The sequence below is a fragment of the Macaca fascicularis genome, chromosome 14 (assembly GCF_037993035.2).
Source record: "Macaca fascicularis isolate 582-1 chromosome 14, T2T-MFA8v1.1".
Classification (NCBI taxonomy): Eukaryota; Metazoa; Chordata; class Mammalia; order Primates; family Cercopithecidae; genus Macaca; species Macaca fascicularis.
Window position 1 is genome coordinate 18,098,204 of NC_088388.1, and position 13,186 is coordinate 18,111,389.

The following is a 13,186-nucleotide window of genomic DNA, read 5'->3' on the forward strand; positions in this document are numbered from 1 at the left end:
CGCCTCTCAGGTTCAAGCAATTCTATAGGCGCGTGCCACCACGTCCGGCTAATTTTTTGTATTTTTAGTACAGACAGGGTTCAACTGTGTTAGCCAGGATGGTCTCGATCTCCTGACCTTGTAATCTGCCCACCTCCAAATGCCAAAGTGGTGGGATTACAGGCGTGAGCCACTACGCCCGGCCCTGAATTGTTTTTGGGTTATAAAGACAGTAGGCTGACAAGTTTGAAGAGTTTTAACAAGTAAGTAAAACAGGCAAGAGAGAAAGAACTAATAATCATTTGCAGATATCTGCTATGGGGAAAGATGTATATAGTGCTCTATAAGTATTGGTACTTTGGTTTAATTTTACATGTTTTCTTTTACAGCAATTGGTGCTGAAAATTCAGAAAAAACAGATGAGAATTCAGATAAAGAGGTGGAAGTAGAAGAATCTCCAGAGAAAATAAAAGTACAAACAACACCAAAAGTAGAAGAAGAACAGGATTTGAAAGTATGTATATTACTTGATGCAACTTGACAAATTTTTATCATTATTATTATTATTATCATTATTTTGAGATGAAGTCTAGCTCTGTCACCCAGGCTGGAGTGCAGTGGCATGATCTCGGCTCACTGCAACTTCTGCCTCCTGGGTTCAAGCTATTCTCCTGCCTCAGCCTCCCCAGTGGCTGAGATTACAGGCGTGCACCACCACTCCCAGCTAATTTTTGTATTTTTCGTAGAGACGGGGTTTCACCATGTTGGCCAGGCTGGTCTCGAACTCCTGGCTCCGTGATCCGCCAACGTTGGCCTGCCAAAGTGCTGGGATTACAGGCGTGAGCCACTGCGCCCGACCCGCCAATTTTTTTTTTTTTTCTTTTTTTTTTTTCCCCCCCTAAGGCAGAGTCTTGCTCTGCCACCCAGGCTGGAGTGCAGTGGCCCGATCTTGGCTTACTGCATCCTCTGCCTCCCAGGTTCAAGCAGTTCTTCTGCCTCAGCCTCCTAAGTAGCTGAGATTACACCACCACACCTGGCAAGTTTTTGTATTTTTAGTAGAGACGGCATTTCACCATGTTGGCCAGGCTGGTTTCGAAATCTTGACCTTGTGATCCACCTGCTTTGGCCTCCCAAAGTGCTGGGATTACAGGTGTAAACCACTGCACCCGGCCCAATTTTTTTTTTAAATGCCAGTTATTATTAAACTGCTTTCTGTTAAGTAGTAAAAGTAATAGTAATGTTTCCAAACCTAAATTGTTTACTTGATTAGATGAAAAGATCATATTTAAGCCTGAAATAATTAATTACAAGGCTGACTTGATACTGAGAAATTATCTAACATCCTAACTGCTTAATTGCTTTCTTCAAATTAAGCCTCTGTTTGAGAAGCAGTAGCTTATAGGCTTCTCTAGTTTGGGAGAAAAGTCACAGATTTAATTCCGGTGTGCAATACTGGTCTTTACACAAAGGCAAATTTAGTTTGAATTGCATTTCTAACCTAATCTCATGGGAGAGTTGAACCAAATAAGTATTGGCTATTTAAGGGTGGTCTGTTGGAAAAACCACTTAACATGTTATTTTGACTTGAAAGAGTATCCAATTACTAGTTAGGGAACAACCAAGTAGAAGGGACTGGGATAATTAATTTTGTTTCGGGCTTCAGCAGGTGGCTAATATAAGCAATTAATGGATAAATGGCAATTTGACAATATTGGTATTTATATCATTCAGGATCTATTTTTTCCAGCTTTGTTGAGCTATAATAGACTATACATATATCTTGCATGTACTATGTCATAATTTGTTATATATGTATATTACGATATGATTATCACAAACAAGGTAAATTAACTTACATATCACCTTACCTTGGAGAGTTGTCTTGTGTATGTGGGGATAACACATAAGATCTATACTCTTAACAAATTTCAGGTATTGTTAACTGTAGTCACCGTGCTGTGCTTTAGATTTCCAAATTTATTTTATTTTATTTATTTATTTATTTATTTATTTTTTGAGGCAGAGTCTCGCTCTGTCGCCAGGCTGGATTGCAGTGGCACAGTCTTGGCTCACTGCAACCTCCACCTCCCGGGTTCAAGTGATTCTCCTGCCTCAGCCTTCCAAGTAGCTGGGACTACAGGTGTGCACCACCATGGCCACCTCATTTTTGTATTTTTAGTAGAGATGTGGTTTTACCATGTTGGCGAGAATGGTCTCTATCTCTTGACCTTATCATCTGCCTGCCTCAGCCTCCCAAAGTGCTGGGATTACAAGTGTGAGCCACCACACCCGGCCCCAAAATGTATTTTATAACTGAAAGTTTATATTCTTTGACCAACATCTCCCCATATCCGCCTGTCTCCAGCACCTGGTGACCACCATTCTAATTCTACTCTTTGAGTTTAGCTTTTCAAGATTGGGATCCATTTGCAACTATTGAATTCCATGTTGTATTAGAGTGCATTATGATGGGCTGGGCACAGTGGCTCACATCTGTAATCTCAGCACTTTTGGAGACTGAGGCAGGAGGCTGACTTGAGACCAGGAGTTCAGGAGCACCCTGGTCTTGTTTTAGACAAGACCTTTGTCTAAAACAAAATAATTGTTTTGAATAATTTTTAAAATGCATTGATTATGTAGATATGGTATTTGATTCCTGTCATTATTTGTCACTTTGTTATGTGTATGATGTTACTATAAATTAGAATTTTATATTCTGGATAACTAAATACAGCTGTTGAGGGAAGGCTGTTTATAGGCAGACCTGTATTTCTGATGTCTATAAGAATAAATGAAGGATTGTACATAATACAGAAAATGTTACAGATTCTAGTTTTACTTTTCTTCTTTTCTGCATTGTAGTTTCAGATTGGAGAACTGGCAAATACCCTGACAAGCAAATTTGAATTTCTAGGCATAAATAGACAATCCATCTCCAACTTTCATGTGCTGCTCTTACAGACTGAGGTAAGTTTTTTTTGGCGTAAACAGTAAGTGAATGAAATGCTGTATGTGTTACAACTCTGTCTTGCTTACATTTTAAGCCTAAATTTAAATTTTTAGCCTTGAAGCATATTTGAGCCAACAATCCAAGAAATAAAACTGTTAACCAAAGCACAGTAAATAGATTTTTTTCTCACAAATTAAAATTAAATTGTGATGGTCAGATGAGGTCATGTAATGTTGAAGGTACTTTGTAAGTGTTAAAGCATTATCAGTCTGTTTTAAAAGAAAAGTTGAATCCTGTTTGTAACTTACATACTTTACAAAATGGCAGGGCAGGATTAGGTAAGGAGCTCCTGTAGGAAGCTGACTAATTTCCTTAAGAACTGAACCCTTCCCTTGGCCAGGCATGGTGGCTCATACCTGTAATCCCAGCACTTTGGGAGGCCGAGGCAGGTGGATCACCTAGGGCAGGAGTTCGAGATCAACCTGACCAACATGGTGAAACTCCACCTCTACTAAAAATACAAAATCAGCCGGGCTTGGTGGCACATGCCTGTAATCCCAGCTACTCGGGAGGCTGAGGCAGGAGAAGGGCTTGAACCCAGGAGGTGGAGGTTACGAGCAGAGATCGCTCCACTGTACTCTAGCCTGGGTGACAGAGCCAGAATCTGAGTCCATCTCAAAAGAAAAAAAAAAACAAAACTGAACCCTTAACTGATTACTAACAGTACTGGAATAAGTGAACTATCTTCCCAAAAAAAGTAAAACTACTGGGGAAACCAATCTTAATAAATCCAAAGGGGAAGACAAAACTACTCATTTTCACACATACTAGAGAGTTGGTGGTGTAAAAAATATCCTAGAGCCCAATTTCATTTTTCAGAACTCTGTCGTGTACTTAAGATTTTTTTTTTTTTTTTTGAGATGGAGTTTCGCTCTTGTCACCCAGACTGGAGTGCAATGGCACAATCTTGAATCTTGGCTCATCACAACCTCCGCCTCCCAGGTTCCAGTGATTCTCCTGCCTCAGCCTCCTGTGTAGCTGGGGTTACAGGCGCCTGCCACCACGCCCAGTTAATTTTGGTATTTTTAGTAGAGACAGGGTCTCACCATGTTGCCCAGGCTGGTCTTGAACTCCTGACCTCAGGTGATCCACCTGCTTTGGCCTCCCAAAGTGCTGGGATTACAGGCATGAGCCACTGCGCCTGGCCTTAAGATTATTTTATGAGATGAAGATGGGGTTTATTTTCCTCTCCGGTCTACTCTCCTGCCAGAGCATAGGGATATAGTCTTGGAGCAGAAGGCTTATATCCCCTTTGCCTGTGTCTCCTGACATACAATAACAAGTCTTTAACTTATTTGTCTGTTTATTCTAGACTCGAATTGCAGACTGGCGGGAAGGGGCTCTTAATGGAAACTACCTTAAACGAAAACTTCAGGATGCAGCAGAACAACTAAAACAGTATGAAATAAACGCCACTCCTAAAGGCTGGTCCTGCCACTGGGACAGGTACGCACTCTTCTCCCCTTTTCACCTTTCACCTTTGACATCTCAGACATGATTTGTGATCACCACCATCTGACGACATGACAGCCTGTCTGGAGACTGAGAGCAGCTGCAGTTAGCGGTGCTGGGCAGGCAAAGCACCGCAAGCACAAAGTTTGGCCAGCCACACATTGGAGAAACAAAAGCAGTGTTTAAAGTGTACCATGTAACGGATTTTTTCCCAAGATATGGACAAAGCTGGTTTTTACTCTCCAGAGTGTTGCACGGAGTAGGGCGGGCTTGGGGGTTAAGCGCATGCGAGAGCTCTGTGCGCTTTACAGGACCTCTGGAAGCAACTACTCCTGATTAACCTCGGTGAAGTTAAGGAAAACTTCGTGGCTGAAGATGTGAATGAAGAACAAGATTACTATCCTCTGCCAGCAGGTCAGATGAAAACATTTCTTTATATATTTGGCTTTTCTTGATTTTTTTTTTCGTTATTTGAAATCTTTGCTCTTTTATTTTTCAGCTCCCAGATCCTCTCCCTCTCTTTAGCTTTCACTGTGTTTGATATCAAGAATATGAAATGTGAATTCCACGGTCCAAGAGGGGAAGAGTCACCTTTCACAAACTTCGTTGTTCTCTTCTTTGGAAGGGAAATTAGTGTTCTAGGCGATTGAGTCCCTTCATTAATGAAACTTGAAACCCTGTTATGCATTGGCAAATAACAAAAAAAGAGAAAAATGTTTTCTAAGTCTCATCTGTTGGAGTGAGAGGGTTCAGGGCTGTATTCACAGAGTTGCTGGCAGTGCAAATAGCTTTGAATTATCCTTGGTTCTCCATTCTCAGTTGTCAAAGCTCTTTGTTGCCTTTGTGAATAGCAGTCCATTAAGAGGTTCGTCCCTGTGAGAGCAGACTGCTGTCCTGGGACAGGACCAAATGGAAGTGTCTTTGTAGGAGAATGGGTTTTAAAACATGTGTTTTCTTTCTTGTAATTTAGGGATCATAGACGGTATTTCTATGTAAACGAACAGTCGGGCGAGTCTCAGTGGGAGTTTCCAGATGGTGAAGAGGAAGAAGAAGAAAGCCAAGCACAAGAAAGTAGAGATGAGACTCTTGCCAAACAGACCTTGAAAGACAAAACTGCCACTGATTCAAATTCTACAGAATCCTCTGAAACTTCCACAGGTGGGACAATTTACCTTGTACTAATTGCGCAGAAATGACTTTAGAAGAAAAATCTTACTAATTTACATCATTAAAAGAACAGATTTTATATCATAATAATATAAGCTTCTGATTGAGAATAGTGATGTGAACTAAAACAAGGAATGCATGAGTTATTATGGTTGGAAATCAACATACTATTGTTATCATGTATAAAACTATGCCCCAAAATGAAAAGATAAGCCAATAGATTTTGATTTTAAAAGATTGTTTTATAACCATTCTATCATGCCCCTGACTAAACTGTGGGTCTCCAAAAATAGGAATGCTAATTAGTGCTAAAGAACTAGATAAACTATCAATATATGTGGCATGCTGAGATTTGTTCTACATTTCTATACAACACTTAGTCTGTTCATATTGCAGCCTCATTTCTCACCTCCACTAATCTTACAAAAAGGATGATTGGTACAAATCAAAATGATATGAAGAAATGCCATTAGTGCTTGTTTCAGAGAAGCAAAATAGTTGATCATTAAAAATCACAAGCAATCTTCTCTGGTCTAAAACAATTGACAATAGGATGGATCATTCCATTTTTAAGGTACTCTTAGAAGAATTTAGTTTTTTAAAGGATAGGCTTTCATGCTCCCCAGTTCCTTTAAGGATCTGATAGCTCTTCAGAAGAGCCTCAACTTGACTGCCACATTATTAAAGAAGCAATTTTTCCCCCTTTCATTCTCTTCCTGGAATGACGAATATAAGTGAATAATGAAGCATACTCAAGACTTCAATTAACCTTTACCTTTTTTGTTTTTAGTTTTTAAAAATTTTCCTGTGTGTAAAGAAACTTCTACCTTTTAATCTTAAGAATTGGTAGCTATTTGTTAAACTGATGGCATATGAAGGCAAGAGTCTATAATAGTAGATCTTTGAAAATTTGGAAAAGTGAAATTTGTCAATAACAGAGTTAGGAGCTGAATTATTTTGTCTGATACTTATCCAAGTTGATGCTTGTACTCTACTGGCTCCCTGATCATAGTAGAAAGGCACTAGTAATGTACCAAATGAAACTGGTTGTGTGCCAGATGATGTTGTTAACTTCTTAAATAGCCTAGGAATCGTCAGCAGGTCACGTACAACTGCAGTGATAATTTTAGAACATAGCAAAAGACCGATTTTATTCTACTTCACGTTTTAGAAGTGCATTTTTTCAACTTACGGGGCATTTTCCTTCTCTTTTACATGAAGAGATTTTCTTTTGAATATTTTTCCTCTCTTTTGGTAGCAGTGATAGACATGTCTAATAATATATTGGTTCTTTTCGTTTGCTTTTTAGTAGTTAATGAACTGAAGAGGCTTGATCATGGTTCTGGATAGGTGGCTCCACTCCTGACCACTGTCAATGTCCCTTCTGTGTTCCACAGTTGAAAATGCCACTGTTACCAATTCTGAGTGTTCTGTGAACACTTGAGATTAGTATTAAGCTGTTTTCTCCTTTTATGACACACATAGTTGATGCTGTCTGGTAAAAGGAGGCTCTTGAGCCATTCCTATTTAATTAAAACAGAACTAGTTGTAGTGTAGGAAAAAGCCACTGGTAAAACAGATTATATTCTTCAGCCTCTCTTTATTGAGAACCCCTAGAATTGCAGGATAAACTTGATCTAAGTAAAATCCAAATCTTACACTAAGGTCTGTGAGATTTAAGAGCAATAATCAACAGTTCTAAGCCTAATAAAGAGAGCTCTTAGTCAACTCAGTGGTGGTTAAAACCAGCTGTCTTTTAAAGAAGAGAAAAAGCAAAACACAGCAATGCCCTGTCTCTTTAGAAAATTGTTTTAAAAGTTAGCCAGGTATAGTTAGTGGCCCACGCCTGTAGTGCCAGCTATTTGAGAGGTTGAGGTGGGAAGATTGCTCAAGCCCAGGATTTAGAGGCTGTAGTGAGCCATAATTGAACCACTGCACTCCAGCCTGAGCGACAGAGAGCAAGACCCTGTCTCAAAAATAAAGTCGGGGAAGGAGTGCAAAATTACACTGTGAGAAGCCAAGGAAGTTTCAACGTTCTATTTATTTTTCTAAGTCATTTTTAATCATTATTTATTGTTTCAGTGTTTGAATTTAACATTATGATTTTAAAGATGGAGTGGGTTCTAAAGATGAGTTGGGTTCAAGATATCCAATGTATCTATTATATTGGGCTTATGTCACTTAGGTGAAGTTTAGCTGCTTTTTCTTTTTAATCTCTATGGAACAATTTGTATAATTTCTTGCTTTAAATTGCTAAACTGAGCTCTTCATTCAAAATACTAAACAATAATTTCTATTTGGGGGAAAATTAAGGAAGGCTTTCTATACATAGAAATAAAGATGCCTAGGCCGGGTGCAGTGGCTCATGCCTGTAATCCCAGTACTTTGGGAGGCTCAGGCAGGTGAATCACCTGAGGTCAGGAGTTCAAGACCAGCCTGGGCAACATGGTGAAACCCTGTCTCTACTAAAAGTACAAAAATTAACTGGGCGTGGTGGCAGGCGCCTGTAATCCCAGCTACTCGGGAGGCTGAGGCACGAGAATCACTTGAACCTGTGAGGCAAAGGTTGCAGTGAGCCAAGATCACGCCATTGCATTCCAGCCTGGGTGACAGAGCACAACTCTTATCTAAAAAGAAAAACGCCTAGAGAAACAAGGTTCTTAGGTGCAGTGACTCATGCCTGTAATTCCAGCACTTTGGGAGTTTGAGGCAGGAGGATCACTTGAGCTCAGGAATTCAAAACCACCCTGGGCAACATGGCAAGACCCCATCTTTGCAAAATATTAGCCTAGCTTGGTGGTGGTCCTAGCTACTTGGAAGGCTGAGGTGGGAAGGATCACTTGAGCCTGGTAGGTTGAAGCTGCAGTGAGCTATATTCACACCATTGCACTGTAGCTTGAACAACAAAGTGAGATCCTGTCTCCAAAAGAAAAAGGAAAAATGGGAGCTTTAAAAAATTAATTTTGGCCAGACACAGTGGCTCACAGCTGTAATGCCAGCACTTTGGGAGGCCAATGTGCACGGATCACTTGAGGTCAGGAGTTTGAGACCAGCCAACATGGTGACCCCCGTCTCTACTAAAAATACAAAAATTAGCCAGGTGTGGTGGCAGGTGCCTGTAATCCCAGCTACTCAGGAGGCTGATGCAGGAGAATCACTTGAACCCAGGAGGCAGAGATTACAGTGAACTCAGATTGCACCTCTGCACTCCAGCCTGGGCAACAGAGTGAGACTCTGTCTTTAAAAGAAAAAAAAAATGAAGAATTTGTATGCTCATAACATATTCAGTTTTAAGCTTGTAGCTTTTAAATCTTTTAGCATGTAATAAAAGCTGCTTAGGCCGAGCATGGTGGCTCATGCTTGTAATCCCAGCATTTTGGGAGGCTGAGGCAGGAGGATCACCTGAGGTCAGGAGTTCAAGACCAGCCTGACCAACATGTAGAAACCCTGTCTCTACTAAAAATACAAAATTAGCCGGGTGTGGTGGCATGCCTGTAATCCTAGCTACTCGGGAGGCAGAGGCAGGAGAATCGCTTGAACCCAGGCTGTGGAGGTTGTGGTGGGCCAATATCGCACCATTGCGCTCCAACCTGGGCAACAAGTGTAAGAGTCCGTCTAAAAAAAAAAAAAAAAGCTGTGTATACCATTTTAACCTCTGCTTGGGCTTCAGACTTAAATATTCTCTTAAACAGCAAAAATACCAACTAGGTTAAATTTAAAAGCAAGGAGAAGCATGATTGTAATACGACTTCCGTGTGTATTCAAACTAGAATTTTCTGATGGTCTTCCTAAGGTAAAGGAGATAATTGTCGTTACTATGACACAGCTTTTATGTTTTGAATAAACTTAGTTTGGAGATTCAAGTATTTTTATTATTTATTTTCATGTGAGACGGGTAATGTGCAGACCTCATAACAAAGTTTGAGGGAGACACATTGTACATGAGAATTTGAAGTGCTTATGAAACACAAAAGCAGAGGCCGGGTGCGGTGGCTCACATCTGTAATCCCAGAACTTTGGGAGGCCAAGGCACACGGATCACTTGAGGTCAGGAGTTTGAGACCAGCCTGGCCAACATGGAGAAACCCCCTCTCTTACTAAAAATACAAAAATTAGTCGAGTGTGATGGTATGGGCCTGTAATCCCAGCTACTTGGGAGGCTGAGGTAGGAGAATCGCTTGAACCTGGGAGGTGAAGGTTGCCTTGAACGTGGGAGGTGAGCCAAGATTGCCCCACTGCACTCCGGCGTGGGCCACAGAGTGAGACTCTGTCATAAAAAAAAAAAGGAAAAAAAGCATTGGATTCACGTATTCTAAAAATGCTCCTTGTTTGTGGCTAAATTTATCAAGTCTAGTTTAATCTCATATTTACACAGAGTTTAGTTAATTCTAATTAGCTTTGTTGGAGGTCGTAAACCACATTATTAACCTTGAACTGACTCTGTGTTTCCTTGAGTTCCTCTGCATAGCGGTATGTCACCATTGTAAACATGTTGATTGCATTATGCTTCTAGATGAGACATCCACCAATATTTGAAAATCTCACTGGTCCCAGTGCAGTGGTGTTTGCAACTAATTGATCACAACGTTACAGACTTTGTTTCTTCTCCATTGCCGCTGCTTCATTTGACTAGCCTTTAAAAAAAAAAAAAAGAAAATAGAGAAAATCTTAACTTATATTTACCTACTATATGTTGTGATTAGTTTAATACAAGGAAGTTTAATCCTTAATAATGACATTAATCCTCAACATTTATTAACTTAGTTCCGATGTAGTCCTTGTGTACTATTATATAAGGTAGACTGCTTGGCCATACTTGACTTTGTCTAAAAGTTAATGCATAAATTAATATTAAATATGGCCAAATACAAAAGTTTAATGAGTCATTTGAGGTCATTTAGCCAGAAAACTGCCTTAATGTTCCTGGTGAATGTTTTTCAATGTCCTTTTCCAAAAGTAGCAGTAAGCAGCAGTCTTAAAATAATTAAGGAGACGTGGGAATGATGTTGTTAAAGTCTTTTACACAATGTATTGTCTGTCTGTTCCGTAAAAAGTAAAACTACTCTATTTGTGACCAGCTTGGGCAACACAGTGAGACTGTCTCTTAAAAAAAATTAACAATTAGCCAGGTGTAGTGATGCACACCTGTAGTCCTAGCAATTCAGGAGGCTGAGGTAGGAAGATCGCTTAAGCAAGCATTTGAGGTTAGAATGAGCTATAATCACACCACCTATACTCCAGCCTGGGCAACAGAGCAAGACCCAAATGGTTGCTTTGTTTGTTTTACCTTGTTGAGTGCCAGTGTGTATTTTGAGCAAAGCAGTGTAAATGGCCTTCTTGCCCTAGAGTCTTTCATAATTGAGCCTTATTTAATCTACCACTTTGACCATGAAATTTAACAGGTGACTTCTTCTGGGTATCTACTCCAGGTGAAGTGAGATTTTTTTTTTGACTGAGATGTCTAAAGCTCTTGGATTCCTGGTATTTCACCAGGACATCTTAGTAAAGCAGGAAGTATCAGATGAGGAAACAGACTTGAGTTCTAGCTCTTGTCTGGCCACTAACATTGATATGATCTTGGGCAAGTTAGTTCCTGCCTGGGTTTCATTACCTTTAACTGAGGAGGTTGAAATAGATGATTTCTCATGTCTCTTCTACTCCTAAATTCTATGATTTTAGGGAGAAAATCCCCTTCAACATTCCTGGGATATATATCTAATAGTCCCATATATTGTGAAACTTCCCTATTGACGATAAAGAGGGCTGGGGAAGGCTACAAGTAAGTATATCCTATTTTTTCTAATCTTTAAAGGTTTTCCCAGCAGAGAAAAGACAGTAATCAATGATGGCTTTTACAAAGTTTGAGGAAAGCTGATCCTGCAACTTTTCAGCTGCAATTTCGTAATGTAGACTTCAACAGCAATTTCAAAACCTCTGCAGTTTTAAAAAATCTGAGTTATATACTTTGAAGATTTATCTTCCTAAATTTCTCTTTTATCATCACAAAAGTAAAAATTGCCGTCCCTAACTTGTGTCTCTGTGATTTCACAAATGAATGTAATATATGCAAAGGTGTGAAGGAATGATATAGTTGACAGTAGCACCTTGCAAATGGATTTTTAAAATTCAGTAACCCAAATTAAACACAATGGGTAGAATTTTCCTAAGTATTTTGAATGAATATTCTGGGTCATCTTCACTCACTTTGTCTAGCTCACTAAAAAATAAAGTATATGGAATAATTATTGCAGGTGCACATTATTCACTCACTCCTTCACTTTTGAAATAGACTCCAGACTATTACTTTTATTTGTGTATGTTGAAGCTTTTGAGTGTTTGAAATAAAAAACTTCAAACTACAGATTCAGATGACTGCATTTCTCGTTGAGTTGATGTAATATTCTTCTTCTACTCATCCATAAATATGGACCCAAAGGACAATTATAACACAGATGGGGAAGGTGCTATGAAGTTCATAAATTTATCTTTCCATGGAAGTCATTTTTGAACTGAGTTGTTGAATATTTTAGCAACGTCAGTATAGAATAGATGCCTGTGGGCCAAATTTTTTTCAAGGAAGGAGCCACTCCCTGCTGTTTGACACCAGATTCTATACTGTTTTGTACACTGTGCTAGGTTCCTACAAATGTTTGTCTTATTGACCAGTTGAACACTTCTATGAATATAAGCCAGGGAGTTTTTGTCTTGCTTTTTCCCTGACTCTTAACCTGTTTTCATAGGTTCTCTTTGCAAAGAATCCTTTTCTGGTCAAGTTTCTTCTTCATCACTCATGCCACTTACTCCATTCTGGACCCTCCTTCAGTCAAATGTTCCTGTGCTTCAACCTCCATTACCCTTGGAAATGCCACCACCCCCACCTCCACCTCCAGAATCACCTCCACCCCCTCCTCCACCACCTCCTCCTGTGGAAGATGGTGAGATCCAGGAGGTAGAGATGGAGGATGAGGGAAGTGAGGAGCCCCCTGCCCCAGGAACAGAGGAGGATACCCCTTTGAAACCTTCAGCACAAACCACAGTTGTAACTAGCCAGGTAAGTAATGCCCTTTGGCATTCTGAATGATTTTGAGGACTGCAGCATGATTGACACCATGTTTTATTTTAGAAGCATATGTTTAAAGGCCGGGCACAGTGGCTCAGGCCTATAATCCTAGCACTTTGGGAGGTCGAGGCAGGAGGATTGCTTAAGCCCAGGAGGCTGCAGTGAGTCACGATCTCACCTCTGCAGCTCGTGCAACAGAATGAGAGCCTGTCTCAGAAAAGGAGGTGGGAGCAGGCTATGCTTAACCATGACCTTCAGCCACTGATTACAAATGTTTGTGTTTCAGAGTTCAGTGGATTCTACCATCTCTAGTTCTTCTTCCACTAAAGGAATAAAGAGGAAAGCTACAGAAATTAGTACTGCAGTGGTTCAGAGGTCAGCTACCATTGGCAGTTCTCCAGTTCTGTATAGCCAGTCAACTATAGCTACAGGTAATTGTGATTAGAGCATGGTTTTTCCTCAATGTATTGTTTCTTTTCTTTTCAGCATTAGGTGCCATAAAAACTAAAGAAATGTTA

General features: G+C 40.0%; 1 protein-coding gene and 1 pseudogene across 12 annotated transcripts in view; one reads left to right on the plus strand and one right to left on the minus strand.

Moving 5' to 3' along the window:
• FNBP4 (formin binding protein 4) overlaps positions 1 to 13,186 on the plus strand; it is a 54,225-nt gene that overhangs the window by 33,652 nt on the left and 7,387 nt on the right. For 3 of the 12 annotated variants that reach the window (XR_012423230.1, XR_012423224.1, XR_012423227.1), the window contains 6 exons: positions 369 to 493; positions 2,842 to 2,946; positions 4,302 to 4,435; positions 4,753 to 5,599; positions 12,349 to 12,659; positions 12,955 to 13,099. Coding sequence is in view for 3 of the 12 variants with exons in the window: in XM_005577917.5 (XP_005577974.1) it covers positions 369 to 493; positions 2,842 to 2,946; positions 4,302 to 4,435; positions 5,412 to 5,599; positions 12,349 to 12,659; positions 12,955 to 13,099 (1,008 nt within the window). In the remaining 9 variants the exon portion in view is untranslated. Of the gene's footprint in view, positions 1 to 368; positions 494 to 2,841; positions 2,947 to 4,301; positions 5,600 to 11,287; positions 11,388 to 12,348; positions 12,660 to 12,954; positions 13,100 to 13,186 lie in introns of those variants that run through there. The other 9 variants (XM_005577917.5, XM_005577915.5, XM_005577916.5 and 6 more) reach the window with 5 other exon arrangements.
• LOC135967293 (small nucleolar RNA U13) lies at positions 9,494 to 9,585 on the minus strand (annotated as a pseudogene).